Source organism: Sciurus vulgaris, assembly GCF_902686455.1.
Source record: "Sciurus vulgaris genome assembly, chromosome: 12".
NCBI classification, from domain to species: domain Eukaryota; kingdom Metazoa; phylum Chordata; class Mammalia; order Rodentia; family Sciuridae; genus Sciurus; species Sciurus vulgaris.
This window is the reverse complement of record NC_136473.1, coordinates 1,911,727-1,932,234: the sequence shown is the minus strand read 5'-3', so window position 1 is coordinate 1,932,234 and position 20,508 is coordinate 1,911,727. Positions and strand designations below refer to the sequence as shown.

At 58.8% G+C, this 20,508-nt stretch overlaps 1 protein-coding gene across 5 annotated transcripts in view; it reads left to right on the top strand.

Moving 5' to 3' along the window:
* PCNX2 (pecanex 2) overlaps positions 1-20,508 on the top strand; it is a 193,919-nt gene that overhangs the window by 70,751 nt on the left and 102,660 nt on the right. For all 5 annotated transcript variants that reach the window (XM_079107189.1, XM_079107187.1, XM_079107188.1 and 2 more), the window contains 4 exons: positions 5,939-6,049; positions 6,908-6,999; positions 14,091-14,200; positions 15,103-15,199. In XM_079107189.1, coding sequence (XP_078963315.1) covers positions 5,939-6,049; positions 6,908-6,999; positions 14,091-14,200; positions 15,103-15,199 — 410 coding nt within the window. The remainder of the gene's footprint in view (positions 1-5,938; positions 6,050-6,907; positions 7,000-14,090; positions 14,201-15,102; positions 15,200-20,508) is intronic.

The window sequence follows — 20,508 nt, the reverse complement described above, 5'->3', positions numbered from 1 at the left end:
AGGCGACGTTTGTAAACCTTGGGATGGGCGCTCAGCACCGAGCAGTGAGTGCTGCTGTGGTTCCGAGAGCCTGGTGTGCCGACTGCCGCTCCAGGCCTCCGCTGCACCAGTGCTGGGAGTCCCTGCCCTTGGTGGCAAGGGTCCTCTTACCTGGCGGCTGGCGGTGAGCACGCCGGCCAGCTGAACCGAGGGGGCAGCTCCGAGGACAGCAGCCCAGGGCTCTCACTCCAGAGGAGGCCGCCAAGCCTGGGTGGCCCGGGCACTGGGGCTCACAGGTTCCCGATGGGCTGCCAGCTCCGCGTGGGCAGGCCAGCCTCTGCTCCTTCCCAGCTGCCACCCCTCCTGCTGTCCTGGGGAGCGACCCCTCAGCCTCCCAGGCCTGGGCGAGCCATGGCCTCTCCCCGTCACGGGAGCTGAGCAGCTCTTCAATGACACACGTGTCGGAGAACTTCTGTGCAAGGTCAGGAAGCAGAGCCTGAGGGAACGGGGGCCAAGCCCCCGGGCCCAGGGGCGCCGCCTGCCAGAGCATTTGCTTCTAGCCGATGGATTTTGCCTTTCGTTTTGTGTTGTTTGAAGTCCCCCCCTTGCACGCGTGCGCACGCACACACACCCAGGAAAGGCTCCCGTCTTCCTAGCCTTCTCGCTGGCTCGCCTCTTCTCCCGAGGTGGGCTGCGACGGGCTGGTCAGGCTTGAGCAGATAGCGATACCCGTCCTGACTGCACAGACTTTGGAGCCCTGTCCTTTCTTGACTTAGTCTCTTTGTGTGCTTTCTGTTGTTTGCAGACAGCAACACGGGTGTCTGTAGCTCAAGGACACTCAAGGACCTGGAGATTAGAGGGAGGGAGGGAGGCCGCCAGGAGTTGGAAGATGTCTCTGCCCAAATGTGACCTTTCCCTTGCTGCACCCACATCCCTCAGGGCCGTGGTCTCCCTGACCTCAAGCACGGCCAGTGCTGACAGAGCTCCAGCTCTCTTGGTGGCCCAGATCTGTGGCCCCTCCGCAGGCTCCTCTGGCTCCCAAGTGCTCTGCCATCTGCAGGGCCCTTCGCCATGCTGGGGAGGGCGGCTCGTCCCTCAGCTGCTCCCATCCTCCTTCCTCCAGCAACCCGCCCTGTCAGTGTCGCCCCTTTGTGGTAACTGGCTTGCACGGGTCACGTGTCTGCGTCTGTCCCCCACCAGCTGGTCTTTTCGGCATCGGTGAGGTGGAGACCCCTCGGGCCTTCACACCGTGATGGCTCGGCACCCAGCATGTTGTCATGTTCCCGGGACCAGTGAACACCGTGGGTGGGGACTGACAGGCATGGAGGTGTGCTGAAGACTGAGGGATTACCTGGCACTTCCTGTCCACACCTGGAGGGGGCTGCCGTCCGCTCGGCCCGAGTCGGCGCCCTGAGCAAGCGCATGGCCGAGGACCTGAGGAAAGACTCGGGAGGACAGGCCGCACACTCTCCAGCGGCCAGTCGCTCCTCGGCACGGGCTCCCGCCTTCCTGCTGCAGCAATGCAGAGGTGCCCACGGCGGATTTTCACAGGACCTTTCACAGGGCCTAGCAGGAGACGGGCGCCTGGTACAGCCTCGGGTCCTCCGGCAGCAGCCGGCCGGCTGTGCAGCGGGCTGGTTGTGCGCATCCTCGGTTTATCTCCTAGCGTCAATTCCCCGGGGAGCCCGGGCCGGGACATGGCCTTCTCAGTGTTTTCAGTGGAATTCCCTTTTTCTCGTGTTTTTTGTCTGCGTGTCACCCATGACACATAAAATGGTGATAGGTGATCCAGCAAGAGGCCTGAGCGACCCCAGTGGTCGAGATGAACAGAATAATAGAGCCTGCCAGTCCCGGTGCTGGGACGCGTTAATCGTGCTCATTGGCTCGGAGCAGAGGAGCCGGTGAGGCTGAGGAGGACGAGAGGGCAGGGGCAGGGGCCGGCGCGCCTCCCTGACTGTGGGGACAAGGGCAACTCAAGGTCATTTCCACTTGTGGGAACTTTGCTCCCAGCTGTCAGGGATTTAAAGAGCACGTAGCTGCCGCATTATTACATGCAGGGACCAGCGAGGGGCGGGGGAGGAATCCCGAGAAGCCCAGCGTGGGGGAGGGGAGAGGGCGCTGCTTCCCGAGGCTGCTGCGAGGAAGCTCCAGCCAGGACCTGTGGCTCAGGGCAGTTCTGGAGCCTGGAAGCCCAAGGTCAAGGGGCGGTTTCCCCTGAGGCCCCTCTCTCGGTGGGCAGATCGTGCTTCTCCCGTCCTCACATCTCCACTCTGTGTCTGTCCAGCTGAGTTCAAGTCCACCCTCCTTGTTAGGAGCCGAGTCATGCTGGGCACGGGCCCAGGTGGGCTTGATCCACCATCCTCACTTGAGTATCTGCAAAGGCCCCGTTTCCAGTTGTCCGGTTGCAGGACCCGGGGTTGGGATGGCCACGCGTGTGGAGTGGGCACGTTCAAAGCTTGACAAGGAGCCCTGGAGACGAAGGTCAGCAGAGAAGCCAGAACCTGGATGCGTGACTCGGCCCAGGAAGGTGCCCCGTGCCTCTCATACCACGTCGGCTGCAGTGGGTCCACTGGGTGGCGCCCGGGATGTGAGGTGTCCTCTAGGCTGGCCTTACTGGTGACAGTCCTGCACCCTCTACTCCCCTGGGTCTGCTCAGCACCTCCAGCCCCAGAACTTTCTGTGCTGCCTCCCCACGTAGAAGGGTTTCCTGCCGGCCGGTGGTAGGAACAAGGCCATCAGGAGAGGTGCCACGCTTTTTGTCATGTGGAATGCACAGGAGGACCTCAGTGGCAAGGAGAGAATGCCGGATGGTGCGGGAGGCAGCGAGGGTGAGCGAGGACACAGACGCGTCCGGGACTCTGTCCCTACGAGCCCTTCTCCTGTGCTGTGTCTGCATCAAGTCCAGAACGTCGGCCTGCCGCGTCCTTTGTTGTAAGGGGAGTGCGCCCTCCCGTTTCCAGGAACGAGGCGGAAGGCCTTCTCGGCACTCGTTTCCTGTGCCCGGTTGGAGACCGGGGCCTGGGGCTGCCGTTTCCATGACTTTCCACTGGGCAACTGCAGCGCAGCCTGTGTGCGAGCCTGGCTTTGCCATCATCCCACGGAGGAGAAGCCGAGGCCCGGTTCTCAGCATCCCGTTGCAAAAGGCGCCGCTGGGGCAGGGCCAGGCCCCAGACCCAGGGGGTTGCCCTTCACCTTCAGCTGTGGAGAGGCCGCGGGTCACAGGTAGAGGTTGTGTTCGTGGCAGCTGCAAGAACTGACCTGGGTAGATGGCAGGTGGACTGCAGCTCGTGCAGGACAGACCTGTAGGATGGCAGGGGACGGAGGTGCCCTTCAGTAGGGCGGGCAAGCCAGAAGGGCCTGGCATGGGCGCTCAGGCCAGAGGAGGCCTTCGCTGGTAGCCAGGGCCACTCCTGGGGTGGCTCTTCTCCCTGTGCCCTTGGCCCTCGGGACAGTAAGCCCTGCCCACCACAACGCAGCCTCTACGCAGCGTGCGGGAAGGGCTTCCTGAGCACGGAGCCGGGCCTGCCCTGCTGCCAAGAAGGCCTGCAGGCCGCTCAGTGGTGCAGGTGGACAGCCACTTCACACAGGGGCTCTGTGGCGGCACAGAGCACGTTTCCCTCTGCCACAGCGATCCCCAGTGTTCTTGTTCACCAGAAGCAATACGCTCAGGCTGCGGTGATTTTGTTTATGAATTTTGCTTGGAAAGAAATGGAACTGAACTGGAAGCCCCCGCATTATGGTAATTACTAGGGATAATAAGGAGTAAAGAAGTGAGAAAATTCTAGACCCGTTCAGGGGCGTGCTACCAGAATCTTTGTGGGAAAGTTACACACAACTACCGAGACTTTTATTCCTTTTGCTTCTGGAGGGAAGGACAAAGTCATCTCAGCAGTTCCTAATGCCGTTTCCCCAAGGCCACACTGATGGAACCAGCATCCCGGCAGGGGATACGTGGACTCCTCCGCGGGCCGTTCTGGAGGGTGTCTGGTGCTGGCCTCCCTGGCTCCTGCCGCCCTGCCCGTGTCCCCTCAGTCATCCCGGGCTGCACCGGCTTGGCACCTCCAGCCGCGGCCTCTCGCCTGCTTTCCCCAGGCTGTGCTGGCTTGTGCTCGTCACTGGTTCTGCCCCAGTCCACTGGCATCTGTCCCATGGACTGTTCCTCCCTGCCCAGGTCCAGCCGAGCGCCTTGCAGCGTTTGGCTGGCTTCACTCCCACCCGGCCCCGGACGTCTCTGGGTCCCCGCTCCACAAGTGTGGCTTGTGCCCACGCGGCCCTCTGCAAGGGGAGTGGCGCTCTCCCCTCTGCCCCGCGCTGGAAGTGGGGGCATGGCCCAGCACCAGCTCCTCCTTCAGGGGCCTTAGCCTCGGCCTGTGGAGAGGGCTGCTCGGCTGGCCGAGGCTGTGTGGCTGAAGACTTGGATGCTGGAGGACCCGCCTTCTGCAGCCAAGCACCTGCTTGTCTGGGGACCGTCCTTCCATGTCTCTGAACTCACTCGTGGAGACTGCAAGGACGCTGAGCCTGGTAGAGGGATGTCGGCAGACCAGGGTGTGCTTCCTTTGGCTTCCACGGGGGTAGGCTGCTGTTGGGGCCGCTGGCCTGCCTCCCCACACTGCGGCACCTGCCTAAGGCGGCGGCTCACCGAGCGCACCCCAGTGCCTTGGTTCACATAGGCATCGTCCCCCACAACTGGTCGGCCTCACTGCTTTGGGGCTGGAGCAGAACTGCCCAGCTCATGACCAGGACCTGAAAAGAAGGAGGAGAAGACCACTGTTCCCTCAGGGTCAGCCGCAGTGACCCAGAGCCTGCCACTGGGCCACCTCCTAAAGTTCCACCACCTCCTGATAGTCCACACTGGGCACCAGGCCTCCAACACGGGGCCCTGTGGGTGCGCCAGACCCAAACCCTGGGGGGTGCGCCAGGGTCTCGTACCACCGTGAAAGGCTTGCCGCAGAAGCCGTAAGACAAGATCACCATGAACCAAGAGGTGGCCCGGTGCAAGCAGAGGCCCTGTTGTCAAAGCCGCATGCAGTTCTCCCAGCCCACAGCCCTGGGTGCTTGCTGGACAGGTCCAGCCCACACTGGCCCGAGATCCACGATTAGAAAGAAAGGCCAGACACTCAGCTCCCTTGGGGAAGCCTGAGTTTGCTGTTTTTCAGAAACGGCTGAAACCCCGCCTCCTCCCCACTCCTGCTCGCTGTGGCTTCGGTACTGTAAGTGCACGGCTCAGTGTCCACACGAGTCCTCCAAGTTCTACGGAGGCTCTCGGGTCGGACCTGCCTGTCCTCTCCAGCGGCCTGCGTCAGGGAGGGCAGGTCCACGGAGCCACCTTGGGTTTGTGCTGTAGGGAGCCCGGCTCGCGGAGCGTGGCACCGAGTGGCTGCAGGAGCGGCCCCACCACTGCCCACCCCCTGCGAGCGGGTCGTGCCCGAGACCCATCCCACCTGTGGTGTGAGCTGATTGCCGGCTCAGTAGGCATGGTGGGGGGATGGTGGGCGCAGGCACGGTCTTCCGCACTGAGCTGCCCAGTGGACCTGCCGCCCAGAGCCCGTGCCAGCAGCACCAGGGTGTTCCTGGGGCGGCGGTCTCAGCCGCACGGTGCTGACCTCAGCCAGGCATCCTGCGCCACACAGGGACCCTGGCTTCACGGGGGAGTGATCCCCACGGCCACACCTCTCGTTTCTGCAGGTCCAGACAGCACTCCCCGCCCTGCGTCCAGCTCTGTGCTCCCAAGCTGAGGCCTGCTCTCGGCCTTCCCGGTGTGGGGCCCGGCGGTCCCAAGCCTGGGCGCTTGCCTTTCCTCGGGGCCGTCCGGTCACTTCCAGGGCACCGTCCACCAGCCTCTGGAGGCTGCGTTACAATCCAGAATCGCCTCTGCATTGCCGGGCGGAGGCGCTGGCCCGGGAGGGCCGCCCGGCGACCGAGACTGTGCTCGGCTCATGGTCTCCCGTGTTTGTTCCAGTGTTTTTGTGCTGCTTCCCTGCCATCTCCCTCCTCGGGCTCTTCCCGCAGATCGACACCTTCTGCACTTTTCTCCTGGAACAAATCGACATGCTGTTCTTCGGGGGTTCTGGTAGGTCCCTTTCTGTTCCTCCACAAGGGTCTAAAGGTCACACAGGGAGGGCACGGTGTGGGTGGAGGACAGAGCCAGGCCGGGGGTGCGCTTTGTCCCGAGCTCCGGGTTCCCTGTCAGCACCCCTCAGACGCCTTGGGCCCATTGGAAGTGGCCGTGCAGCTTGGTTGAGAAAGGACAGGAGGAGAAGCTGGGAGGCCAGGACACCCGCGGGTGGATCAGCCTGGGCCTCGAGCCTTCCTCAGAAGAGGTCCGTGTGCGTGTGTGAGCGCGTGCCGGGGAGATCTGGAGCGTGAGCGAGCCCGTGGCTGGGATGTCACGCGTGTGCCCTGTGCCCCTGAGACAGCCACCCGTGTCCCTCACCTGGTCTCGGCCTCAGACTCAGGGAGGAGCCCGACACTTCCCTCCTGAGCTCGTGAGCCTCCACCTGGCCAAGGGGGCATCACGGGCTGACCACAGGCCACAGGCGGGATGAGATGAACCCTGACAGGGACGGCGCGAATCTCACACGCCTCCCACCACACATGCCCGGAGCCTGCTTGTCCACCCCCAGGCCCCAGTGTCTTCTGCAGGAATCGCCTCATGGTCCTGCCTGGCCAGCAGCTGGCCCCATAGGCCCACACTGACCCTTAAGCCCCAGGAGCAGCGCACAGGCTCCCTGGCGCTGCCCTCGTTGCTCAGTTCGGGTGGAGGCCTCCTGTGCTGGTGGCTGCCCCTGCTCTCCCAGGGGCCTGGGTTCCCTCCTGCCCCGGGGCCCGTGGCTTGTGTCTGAGGGCTGCACCCAGCTTCCTGCACCCCAGCCAGCTGCCGGCTGCTGGGCTGGCCTCTGGGCCGAGACCGTTGCTGTTTGTGTTCCAGCCGTTTCTGGGATAGCGTCGGCCATTTACAGCGTGGGCCGGAGCGTCTCTGCGGCCGCCCTGCTGCACATCTTCTGCTTCAGTGCTGTGAAGGTGCGTGTGTGTCCCCGGGACCTGGGGCCTGTCCCTCTCCCTCCACTCAACCCATGTATTCTAATGAACAAAGCTTTTCTCCAATTACGAAAGAAATGGGTGTGAGATCCGAGGGGTGCCAGGCCCAGCTGGCCACACAGGTGTCGGGAGGCAGCTAGTGACCCTGTCGGGCAGGCCGACCCTGCAGATGTCTCTCTGCCAGTCAGTCAGTGATGGGGCATTGTGTGACCTGTGGTCAACACAGCCCAGGCACTGACCTCCACTTCCTTCTGAAATGCCACTCCCCTCACAGGAGGTGGAGGGCCAGCTGTGTGAAGCTAGGTGGACACCAGAGCAGGACAGCCTGGGCGGGCAGCCAAGCAAGCCCCAGATGATGGAAAACAAGATAAACGCTAACCAGAAGAATAAGTTGTGTCATTGCCGAAACACAGCTGTTGTCCATGTGGCGCGGCCATGGGTTAGGTCCACATACGCGCGTGACCTGGCTGTGGATCATGTCCGTGTCCGTGTGTGGCCTGGCAGTGGATCATGTCCATGTGTGGCCTGGCCATGGATCATGCCCACGTGTGGCCTGGCTGCGGATCGTGTCCATGTGTGGCCTGGCAGTGGATCGTGTCCGCGTGTGGCCTGGCAGTGGATCATGTCCGTGTGTGGCCTGGCTGCGGATCGTGTCCGCGTGTGGCCTGGCAGTGGATCGTGTCCGTGTGTGGCCTGGCAGTGGATCATGTCCATGTCCATGAGTGACCCATTTGTGGATCATGTCCATGAGTGACCCATTTGTGGATCATGTCCATGTGTGGCCTGGCTGTGGATCATGTCCATGTCCATGTGTGGCCTGGCTGTGGATCATGTCCATGTCCATGAGTGACACATTTGTGGATCATGTCCATGTGTGGCCTGGCCGTGGATCATGTCTGTGTGTGGCCTGGCCGTGGATCGTGTCCGTGTGTGGCCTGGCCGTGGATCGTGTCCGTGTGTGGCCTGGCCGTGGATCGTGTCCGTGTGTGGCCTGGCCGTGGATCGTGTCCGTGTGTGGCCTGGCTGTGGATCATGTCCATGTCCATGAGTGACCCATTTGTGGATCATGTCCATGAGTGACCCATTTGTGGATCATGTCCATGAGTGACCCATTTGTGGATCATGTCCATGAGTGGCCCATTTGTGGATCATGTCCGCGTGTGGCCTGGCAGCGGATCGTGTCCGTATGTGGCCTGGCAGTGGATCGTGTCCGCGTGTGGCCTGGCAGTGGATCGTGTCCGCGTGTGGCCTGGCCGTGGATCATGCCCACATGTGGCCTGGCAGTGGATCGTGTCCGTGTGTGGCCTGGCAGTGGATCATGTCCGTGTGTGGCCTGGCTGCGGATCGTGTCCGTGTGTGGCCTGGCCACGGATTGTGTCCGCGTGTGGCCTGGCAGTGGATCGTGTCCGTGTGTGGCCTGGCCGTGGATCATGCCCACGTGTGGCCTGGCAGTGGATCGTGCCCACATGCATGTGGGACCTGGTGGGGATTGTGCCCGTGCATCTCTGAGGATCTGAAGAGCCTCATGCTCTACCTGTGCTGGAAGAGTGGGGTGAGGGCTGTGGTGGGAGAGGTCTCAATCCATCCTCCATGTCAGAAAGTCAACAGGTAACAACGGAGTGGGAGAAGTCAGGGACGGCGAGGCAGCATGCTTTTGGAAACAGGGAAGAATAGGTGAGAAGCTGTTGGCGGGTTGCAGCAGGCGTGGTGTCTGCGCCCGCGGCTGATGTCAGTCTGTGGGATGCAGGGCGCAGTGGCCTGCCCCGCCTATAGCAGCCCACAGGACCCTCCACAGGATGAAAGTCAGCTGAGGTGACCCACGTTCTGGACCTGAAGATCCTGCAGCCACTGTTTGGAACCAAGGGTGTCCCGCTGATGAAATGAAAATTAAATGCAAAAGAGTCAATAAGTGACCTGTGTCCCAGAGTGTTCCTAACTGTGCATGGACATTTCAACCAACTTCTTGGAGAGATTCGTTTAAAATCCTACAAAACTCATCAATGTGGTGGCAGAACCATGATCGTTCCCTCCCTCTGTGGAGAGAAGGGAGTCCACGCCTCTCTCTCCAGGGTTGCGCAGCTCAGTCCCTCTGGAAACCGGCAGGCGATCCCTCCCTCGCCGCTCCCACCCTCCACGTGGGCCTTTCCTTCCTGCGGGAGGGGCAGTGTGCCCCCTCTGTCACGAGCAGCTCACGTGTTCCCGGGGGCCTGTGGTGTAGACCTCCTTTTACAGACCCCGGACCCCAGGCGTCTCATTCAGGGGAAGGACTGGTTGTATCCCGAGCACTGCCTGTACTTCCAAGAACAGTTTTCTTCTGCCTCTTGGTAAGATCACTGCCTACAGCTGTTTTGAATTATAGGATTTCCTTGCAAGAGACTCAGCACATGGCCTGTTGTTGTCCCAGTGTTTGCTGGTTTGTGGTGCTGGGAATAAAACCCAGGGTCTCATGCGTGCTAGGCAAGTGTTCCACCCCTGAGCTACTCCCCAGTCCAGCCGTTCATTAATTTTTTAAGGTCATGGTTAAAATTCGGCTTTAAAAATGTCCAGTTTGGTAAGTTTGATTGATATGTGTCATCTTGTAAAGAATCTGATAGCTCCTCCAACCCAAGAAAGCCCTTCACACCCCAGTACATGGTCCCTTCTGACCTCTGGCCACCGGTGATCTGACTTCTGTCCTTGGAATGTCTTTGGAACCAGAGGACATTTGGATCTGTCCGTGGAGGGATCATGATGACCTGGTGCGACTCACTGACTTCAAGAGCACAGTGAGATTGCCAGACGGCACAGGGTCTCTTGTGCTCCATCGCAGCCACCAGGCAGAGCAGCCCCAGTGTCCACATGTCCCTTGGCAGGCAGCCTCCCTGCACGCAGTGGGCTCAAGGGTCCAGCCTGTGGTGGCGCGGCCAGCCTCTGGCAGCTTCCTCGGGGCTTGAAGTGGCGCTGTCCAGCACGACTCTGCCACTGCGTCCTCTCCAGGGAACGCCGGGCTCTCGGGAGAGGATCCTCGTCGGCGTCTCTGTGGCTGAGGCCCCGCGGTGCTGTGAACACCACCAGGGTGCTGCGCGTCACCCAGACCCGAGCCACTCCTCCCTGACCACGGTCGCCTCTGTTAGATCACCTCTGCTAGTCCTTGTCTTTGACTCGAGCTGAACGGGTGTCTCAGGCTTCACGCTGCCGAGCTCTTGATGTGAAGACATCTCACTGACCGTGATGCTGATCGAGTCTGGAAAGCAGTGCCCGCCGGTCCAAGGTTGCTGTCTGACAGGGGCCACTCTGAGACTTGGGAGAAGTCTGTGCTCTGAGACACCCACTCTACGCCACGGGTGCTGGCATGCAGCCCTCCAGCTCCAACGCCAGCCACTCGTGATTGCCGCACGACCGTTTTTGCCGTTTTTTAGAGGGTGTGGAAATGATCAAGGGGGTTTTTACCTAGTAAAGGGCAGGGGCTGTTCCTCCTTCCTGCCATCTGACTGCAGTCCCATGAGACGTTGCTGACTGACCAAGGCCTTTTCTCACCTGGTCCAGACAGTGCTGTGGGCAGCCAGTGCCTGCTGCCCAGAGCTGGGCCTGGGACAAGGCCCGCTGCTGTCCTGGGCGGGGTCTTTGGTTTGTGTCTGTTTGCATTCTGAGCATGGCATGCTGGGGCTGGTCAGAGTGAGCAGTCTCCTCCCAGACCCATGGCCTCTGCCTTGGGGAAGGATGCGTCAGGCCTGGGGTTTGCCCGGCTGTGGAGTGGCCTGTGGACCCGGTGGCTGCAGGCACCTGGGCAGGCTGCATTTCCTCGCAGGGAGGCTTTGGCGTCTCCTGCTCAGTATGGAACAAGCATCACTTGTGATAATGTAGTGTGGCAACAAAATCTTAATGTTCAAGCTGTATTTTGAAGTGCATTTTAGAAAAAAAAAAAAAAAAAAGAGCAATTTTCATCTCTTCTCATTTGTAAGTCCTGAAATTCTAATGGTCCCAGATTGCCTATCGACTCTGATACAGCACCTATTAAATACCGTGAATTGAGTGGATACGGTTAGCAGATGGCATGGGAGCCCCAGGGAGAAAGCTGGAGCCTCAGCCCCGCGCCCCAGGCCCGAGACGTGCTGCCGCCTCTTGTTCAGCGATGCTGCTGTCTGAACCTTCACGCTTCCTCTTGGCCTCTCGGGAGTCCATCGCCCCTTCGCCTCTGCCACAGCGCAGTGGATCGCCAGGCCCTGTGGACTGCCCCAGCCTGCCAGCCATCTGGCCAGGTGTTTCTCTCTGGGTCTTGACGGGTGTCTTTCTGGGTTTACTGTTGCCACCCAGTTGAAGTTGAGTTAATTTTGTCGTCTGGAATATTAACTAACTCGGGAAGGAATGTTTTATTCCTCGTGAACTTCAGCTTCTCTGACTTGTCCAGGACGGGAACAAGGAACGTGCCAAGGGTCCTTGCTGACTTGGTGTCTGGCAGGTGCGCAGACAGCCAGATCTTGCTCCCTGGAGAAGCGCCGTAGCCAATTAGCTGGGCTCTCCATCTGTCTGGATGGACCACGGCTTCTGTTCTGTGTTGTCCTCACAAAGAGATCCTGCTTCACTGAAGGCCGGGGGATCCGGGGACTGAAGGGCATTGTTACTATGGCTCGTCACAGGGTTTTCCTCACGCTCCCACCAGGCACCCAAGGACAGCATTTAAAACCCCACTGTGGATGGAAAGCGAACTCAGAGTTGCAGAGGTGCCCAGTGCTGCTGGGGGGCCCAGGCTCCAGCCTTCCCTCTGTATCACTCCAGTGAGGAGAGTGGGCCCGTAGCATGAGACCTGGACATTACGTCCATGTGAAACAGGTTGCTCGACTGGTCTGCCGTGAAGTCCATCTCAAGAGATGTCTGAAACATCCAGGGAAGGCTGTGCTTCTCACCTGCCAAGCTGCCCAGAGTGATTCCCAAATGTGCACTTATCCTGCGAGGCCCGAGGCTGAGGCAGCTTTACTTCCACCTCAGAAAAGCATTTCCACACCTGAGGGGGTTTCCTGGAACCCACACCTGTCAATCCGTGCGGTTCCCAACGTAGGGGTGCTGGAGACGCCTCTCACAGCAACGAGGGATGTTGAGGTTGAAGCAAAGCATCCCGCAGTGGGTGCTTCGTTATAGTGAGTGACAGATGGTTTCAAACCCGATCTCCCTTGAAATGGTGATGCATTTGTGGGTCGGTAGGTCCATGAGTGGGTCTCACACAGATGTGGACAATTCACGACGGAGCCACAGGTGTTTGGAAGCAAAGAGCCCATTGTTTAAACCTAGAAACACTGCTCTGTGCCTCTGCTCGCCCTTGCCCCCCGAGACGTGGCAGTGTGAGCTCTGCCCCCAGCTGCGCACCCCCTTGGATCTTCTGTCCAGAGCTCTTCTCAGGCCACCTGGTCCCACAAACTCACCTTCTTACCCGAATGCCAATATTTCCTTCTCCATCTTCAAATAAAACTGAAAATCATCTTCGAACATGTTTCCTCCCCTTGCAACACTGACTACCTGCTGGCTCCTCCAGCTGCGGGGCCAGGGGAAGCCCTGCTGCTACAGAGCCCTGGACTGGGAGGCACCTGGGCAGGGAGGAAGCCCAGTCCAGAGTGGCCAGGATGGGGGATGCACATAGGGCCGGCGGTGGCCATCCACCCACCCCCTGACTCCTGCGAAGCCTTCTGTGGGGTTCCTCACATGCGTCTTGTTGGCTTGGCGGTGTGTGTGCGTGTGTGTCCACACGCGGGCACCTGGGAAGAGGGCCCGCGGCAGCAGCACACCTGTCCCCCTTCCGCCTCGGGCAGGTTTGTGTCTCTGCTCTCCGGTGTCCCTGGTCAGTCAGCTGCCTGGAGCTCTGAGCTTGGGCCACCTCTGCACGTGGTTCTGCCCTCTGGCAAGTCCCTTCTGCTCTTCCGCCTCCTGGCCTGACCCATCCTTTGAGGGTGCCATGATCCACGAGCTCGTTCTTCTTGGAGGGGGCGTGGTTTTGAGGATGTCGGCACTCTGCACGCCAGCGGCACCCCTCGCGCTTGTATCCAAGTGGTCCCTCTGCCCTGCGTCCCGGGACTCCAACCTCCTGTGAGATGAGGGTGTGCGTGTATGTTTGTGCCTGTGTGCATGTGCATGTGTGCGTGTGTACATGTGTACATGTGTGCATGTGTGTGCGTGTGCATTGTGTGTGCGTGTGTATGTGTGCATGTGTACATGTGTGTGCATGTGCATGTGTGTGCATGTGCACATGTACATGTATGTGCGTGCGTGCATGCATGTGCACACACATGTGCATGTGTGTGCGTATGTGTGTGCATTGTGTGTGCATGTGTGTGCACGTGTGTACACTGTACATGTGTGTGCATGCGCTTCTGCTGAATGAACGCAGGGTGGGGGCCTTTCCGGAAGAGCCCCAGTCCCGCTTCTGGCGCCGCCCGCTCTCTCGCTGTTGGAAGGCCAAGGCGAGTGCTCGAGGCCTGACGCCTCCCAAGGCAGGACGGGCCCCAGGTGGCAACAGCCTCAGGCGATCAGGGAGCAGCGCCCGTCAGGTCTGGCAGTCACCCAGCAGCCTGTGGCTTCTGCAGTCCAACCCAGCAGGGTCAGGGTCACACGTGGTGGAGGAGTTCCTGTCACCTGAACACCCACCTAGATGGGACCTGTGTGGAAGCACAGTGAACAGGGGTGTGGGGCTGCTGCCCGGGACACTCTGCGCACAGTTAAAAATAAGTAGGCCCCGCCCCCAGGACCTTTGGCGATGGACAGCACACACGCCGTGGCCCGAGGGGGCATTGGAGCAGGAGAGCCCCGTTGCCTGCAGACGTGGTGGCTGCCATGCGACCCCGCACAGCAGGTGTTAGTGGCAGGGCTGGCGCAGGCAGACCCAGCGGGCAGGGCACATGAGCACATGCCCTCTGTTGGAGTGGGTGGGATGCCTGCTGACCAGCGAGCCGGTGGGCTGCTGTGGTGGCTAAGAGCCACAGACAGGCACCTGCGTCTCCTCTCTGCTCCTGCAGGGCAGTGTGTGCGGCAGGAGCGGCAGGTGCGGGTGGCACTGGGGTGGAGTCCCCGCCGCCGCGCTGCTCAGGCCGTCTGCTGTCCTCCCCCAGGAGCCCTGGAGCACGCAGCACATCCCCGCGCTGTTCTCCGCCTTCTGCGGTCTGTTGGTCGCACTGTCCTACCATCTGAGCCGGCAGAGCAGCGACCCCACGGTGCTCCTGTGAGTACCCTGCGCAGCCCCCTGGCTGAGGCGGAGGCGGCCCTCTGCCGTCGGTGCCCTGGACGCCTGCTGTTAGGGAGCTGGACCAGGGTGGGAGAGGCAGTGCTGAGGGAAGCTGACGGGCCTGCCCGGGCCCTTTGCTGTCCTGCGTGGGGCTGGGGCACCCTGGCGGGAGCGGAGGACCAGCCCCATCCAGGGCCACAGGGACCTCCCTCAGCGAGCTTCCGAGAAGCCCCCAGTGAGCCCCTCTCTGGAGGCGCTGAGCATCAGAACTGGGCCAACCGCCCGAAAGAAGGCTGCTCTTGTTCCCAGACCCCCAGTGCCCCCGCCAGGTGGGTTCGTGCCAGCACCTTGGAGTGTGCTCAGTGTGACTTCGGTGCGCAGGGTCAGGAAGCCTCCTGAGAGGCCGCAGAGTGTCCGGTACTGGTGGTGGCATCTCATGCAGTGGGCACACTGACCTAGACTCTGGCTCAGGGTGACTCTGCTCGGGGGCTGGAGGCCACAGTCTGAGGCTGTCAGGTGGCTGGAGGTGACAGGCTCAGGGCAGTGACCCCGGAGGCAAATGGGGCTGGCGTGGTTTTGGTGTCAGAGGTGCGACTGGCGTGAGGGCCTGTGCTGGCGTGTTCTGAGGGGAGGCCCGAGGGGCGGCAGAGACACGCCCACTGCTCCAGTCAGCGCCATGCTGGGGGTGGGGAACCCCGCTTCCCTCAGGCAGTCTGAAGACGGAGACGCTGCCTTGGGGTCGCTGGAGGAGGCCCCTCTTTGATTACTGACCTCCTAGTGAGGACACTTGCTGGTCCCTCATGGGTGTGAGGTCTCGGGGGCCTCGGGGGCTGTGTACTTCATGCAGTGTCCCAGATGTGCATCTTAAAACTCAAACCTGCGTGTTTTTCTATTCCTAGGTCTTTTATTCAGTGCAGATTTTTCCCTAAATCTTTACATCAGAATCTGGAAGAGTCGGCCTCAGACCCTCTGCCCCAGAAGATGAAGGACTCCGTGGTGAGACCTGGCGTCCTGTGCTGTGGGAGGCCTTCCTGGTCAGCAGGGCCGGGCTCTGGTCACAGGCCATAGAGGGACGGGGCAGGAAGAGGCCCAGTGTCAGACCAGACCAGGTGCTCGCCCAGTGCCCTCTGCGGGCGGGGAGCTCCGAGGTCCCTGGAAGGTGTGCTGGCCCGCGGGCTCCGGGCGCCCCGAGGCCCGTGGTGGAGCCGCTGGTCTGCAGGCTCCCATGAACCCTCAGTTGATTCTGCCCCTTGCTGGCTCCAAATGGCAGGGGCTCCGTGCCCATAACGGTGGGTTCCCAGACTGAGCAGGGCCTGCGGTCCTGATGCCCGTGCTCTCCTGCTGCGCGACCCCACGCTCAGCCGGAGCACCCGTCCCCGTCTTTTGATTCCACACTGGCGTCTGCACAGCCCCGGGGCACTGGGCTCAGGCTCACAGCGTGCTGCCGTCTGAAGGGAGGGAGGCCAGGGCAAGGAGGAGAATCCCGGGCAGCAGGATGTGACAGTCTTCCCTATGCACCAGGAGGACGGCGCTGGGCAGCCTCGGCCACCCCAGTCAGCCTCCCTCAGTTCTTGGGGGGCGATGCTCCCTTCTGTCTGGGTGGGGAGCCCGCAGCAGTCTGGCTTCCGGTCCCTGCCCTCCCTGTGTTTTGGAATGACACACGGAAAAGCAGCCGGTGGTCAGACACAGCCATGACCTGGAGTGTCTCGGTGTCCACTGTGCCTGCCACACTGGGCACCCTGGACGCGCTGCTGAACTCACACGAGTGGATGGCCGCCATCTCGGTGCACAGGGCTCATGGCCAGTAGGACCACATCCTAACAACGCACACTCAACCGAGTGCCTTAGAGCGGTCACAACTCAAGCTAGAGCATTAGGGCTTCTGTGTCACCTCCGGGGAATCAAGGAACACGCCACTGATGAGAGAAAGTGTGGTCGGCGAGTTTTCAAAGCAGAGACGCATTCCGAGGAGAGCAGGAGGCAAAGCTGCCAGGGCTGACGTGCTGGCAGCCGGAGGGGGAGATGCGGTGGCCCTGGAGGGCCTGGCGGCTGGCTGACGGTAGTGCCAGGAGGTAGGGCGGCCCGCCGATCGTCCCCAAGTCTTCCCACAGCCCCAGGCCTCCCGATTTCCACTTCCTGAATTGTCGCAGTGAAAGTAAGGCCTGAGTTGTGGTGAAGGAGACGAGGCATTTGCCTGGTGACGCCGCCAGTGCTTCATTAGTGGAGGCTGGGTTGCCTTACTCGGCCCTCGTACCCTCTGACATGCCTCGCAGACGCAGAGTGCGGCTGGCGGCAACTTCTGAACAGCCCTGGTCCATCTGCAGGATCCCAATGGGAACATCGGAGTCAGCGCCCCTGGGCTGACCCCTGACACCTTCTGTGTCACGGCGAAGTACACCGTCCCTCCTCCTGGGCCTGACGGCGCCCCTGTCTTCCTGCCCCCGTCCTCCATCTGTGTGTCTGTCTCTCTTTCCCTACATTTTGGTTGCATGAGAAGCCCCCAGGGAGCCTCTTAGACTGCAGTTTTCTGGCCTTCCCTCCCCCTCTGATTTATTTGTTGGTGGGGGTCCTGGGGACCTGCATTCCAACCAGAATGTCCACTGTGATTCTGCCCCACTGATCCACAGACGGCACCTGCGGAACTGTTGATCCAGAAGGAGAGCTCTGCCCGTGGACTTGTGGGTGTCCACAGGAGCACGAGGGGTTGTGCACATGAGACTCATTTCCAAAACGCCACAGTTAAGACAGGCCTGAACTCACACTGGGGCCTCGGAGGCCCACGCCTTCAGCCTCACCCTCCCGCCCCTTACAGGGCTTGTCCTGTTGAGATGTGTTCCTTCCACCGCATCCATTTTCTGCGGTTCCTAGGGTCCATTTCCTTAAACACCTCCCGACTTGCACGTGTGAACTCAGACCACAGGAGGAATGCTTCAGCCCCTCCTGAGCCTGGCTGCCGCCACCGCCCTCCTGGGCCCCCCACTGTGCAGGCCTGCTGGGTGTGGAGACAGACAGCTGGGCTGCATCTTCTAGGCAGCATCAAGTGCCAGAAAAAACGTCACCATGCACTTAAAGTGTTTGATATACTAATAGCAAATGAACTGCTCAGTCCAACAGGCTCCACACAGCAGAAAAGCAGAGAGAAAAGCACTAGTGACGTCCCAGCCAGGGTGAGGCCAGGGCCTGCAGAGGAAAGATGTAGAAGACCCCACCACAGGTGAACGCCAACCATGGGAACAGGAGGATTCAGAAGCTCCTCCAGAGGAGAAGGCTGGAAGACAGGCCCGCTGCACTGTGAGTAGGAGCATCCCCAGAAAGCAAGATGGAAACACGGACCCACGCACAGGGTAACACTGCAGCGTTACAAACGCAGCGGCAGCCGTCTATTAAAAAGGCAAATGAAGTTCCAGACAGCGCCTAACCTGATTGTGAACAGGAAAGCTGAGATTTACAAAATGCCAATTCTTTGTAAGTAAATTTATAGGTTTAATATTGTTCAAAACAGTTCTGAAGGAGTTATGTTCACAGCATTGGGAAATGAGTCCAAGGTTTATTTAGAAGACTAGCAGTTAATGGTTTAATAAGACTCAAAGGAGAGTAAGGAAAAGAACTAGCACTTTTGAGATTTAAAGAGTATATTATAAAAACTGAATAATCAGAACAAAATATGAAACCCATTCCAGTTTAGAGAATGGGATTAGTGGCTCAGGAAAACACAAAGGAGACAAATTATTTATAAGAACATGCTATATGGAAATAATGTCACGGTCAAGAATTGATTATTCAGTGTGTGGCATTTGGCAGTGGGAGAGAGAAAAGAATTTAATGAGCTGATCCCTCACCAGACACCAGTGTAAATCAGAGAGGGACTCGGGGGTCCAGGTGGAGGAGGGAGAGGAGAGAGCAACGGGCCTTCGCATTGCTGGCGTTATGGCAGATAAATTAACACAAACTCTGCTGATCAAAAACAAAACTTCCAAATAAAACACTAGAAAATTCTTAAATGTAACAAATAACTGACTGCTCGATAAGAGTTTAAACCAAGATACCTGGAGGAAGAAGCAAGAAGCTTTCTTTCTGGGGGCTCAGGTCTGCCACGGTGGGACGTCCAACGCCAGACCACCCATGGCCCCACCAGGACACACAGAGCCTCATGCTCAGGGGGGCAGAGAGGAAGGCAGCCAGCTCTGTCCTCCTCAGTGCTCAGTGCCAGGGAGCAGAGGAGGACTGGCCGATTCCGGGGAAGCTGTGACTTTTCAGGGATTTGTAGCACACTTTCAAGAAACTGGATGGCACAAAACCCTCAGTGTATGGATTGAGTTTGAAGTGGTTCCAGCCAGAAGTGCCGATGGAGGAGAGACACACGCGTCCCCACGAGACCATTCCCCGGGCCTGCAAATGCTTCCAAAGCCGATTTTCTATGGAAAACAAATAGCTCACAGTACAAATATTAAAGTGTACAGGGGACCAAGGAACACAGCAAAACAAGGTCTACAAATAACTGCAGATAATAGAAGTATCAAACACGGATTTTGAAATAACTGTACCTACTATGTTTAAAGAAATAAAGGCAAGCTTTAAACTTTATTGATAATAGGAGATATTTAAAGTGATCTAGCATGCTGGAAAGAGAGTCAATGGAGCCTCCTACCTGAACAAACAGATAAAACAAATGAAGTTAAAAAAAACCTCTCCCACCCCAAGGGAGACTAGACACCTCTGAAGAGACAATTAGTGAACTGAAGGATAAAAATAAAGGGAGCTTTCCAGAATGCGACTCTGCTAGATAAAAACTGGGAAATACCGAAAGGGAGTGAAGAGAGTTCAAGACCTATCATGTCTGATCAGAATTCCTGGAAAAACAGAGACCGGAGTCCAACCCGTGTGTGACGAGTCGAGGTCGAACTTGCCAGAATTGGTGGAAGACACTCGTGTGGAGACCAGGGACCACTGAGTCTCCGCAGGTGACTGAAGAAGGGAGAGTCCACACAGACCCACCTCAGCGGGACTGCAGCGCACCAGGGTGCAGACAGCCCACACAGGTAGGTGGTGTGAACAGAAGACACTCACCTGCTCCCTTACCAAGCGCCGTGGGAGCCACGCCAGAGGGCGGGCTTTACGTGTGTGACGTTCTGTGAAGAAAGTAACTGCCATGTTAAATTTTATACCCAGTGAACATGCCTTTCAAGGATGAAGATGGAATAAAAATGTTTTAGACAGACAAAAGCTGATACATGTGTATTTTTTCAGGGTTTTTTAAGGGGAAGGGGGAGGGGTCAGGGATTGAACCCAGGGACACTTAACCACTGAGCAACATTCCCAGCCCTTTTTTTCTATTTTTTATTTTGAACAGGACCTTGACAAATTGCTGAGGCTGGCTTTAAACGTGCAGTCCTCCTGCCTCAGCCTCCTGAGTTGCTGGGATGCCAAGTATATGCCACTAAGCCCAGCTAAAGGTTAAAGTATATTCTGAAGGACATTTTTCAGCAGAAAGGGATCTCAGATGGAAGATTTAATATGCAAGAATGAATAAAGAGGAAAGCAAGAAGGTGGCAAATCTAAACAAATACTAACCACACACACATCATACGAGTACAGAATTGTCCTAAAAACCAGAACAAATGTCTACCCAGAAGCAAATTGATAAACACACCCGTCTATCTATACAAAGGAATATTACTTAACAATGACAAGGAATGAACTGTTAGTGTAGATAAATCTCAGAATAATGCCACTCAATGAAAAGCCAGACCAAACAGGGGCACATATATTATAATTCAATTTTTAAAATTTTCTTGAAAATGAGAAAAAAAAAAAAAAAAACTGGTGCTGGAGCAGATCAGTGGCCTCAGGGGACAGAGTGATCACATGGGGTCAGGAGAGGAAACTGGGAGCAGGCTGGATGTGCTCATTACCTTAATTCTGGTGACGACTGGCGAGGTATCCGCACGTCAGAACTCATGGAGCTACAAGCTACACACAGTGACGTGGGGACTGTCCATATGCCTCAGTAAAGCTGCTTTCAGGCCCCAATGGCGGGAGGAGGTGGGTGGAGAGAACATTGCGATCAACAGGAACGGCCGCGGGTCGGCTCCTGTTGGTTTACAGAGGTCCTCACGGCCCCGGCAGAAGCCCCAGAGGCTCCCAGTGATCGTGTGGCCGTGGGTGACCCTCGGCATGCCAGCTCCCCTGCTCTGCTCTGGGGCGCAGCAGTGCCTGCCCGCTGCCGCCCTGGTGGCCGCTCTCCCTTTCACAAGCAGGATTGGTGAGTGGAAGACGACGCGACTCTAAGTCGAAATACCCGGAAG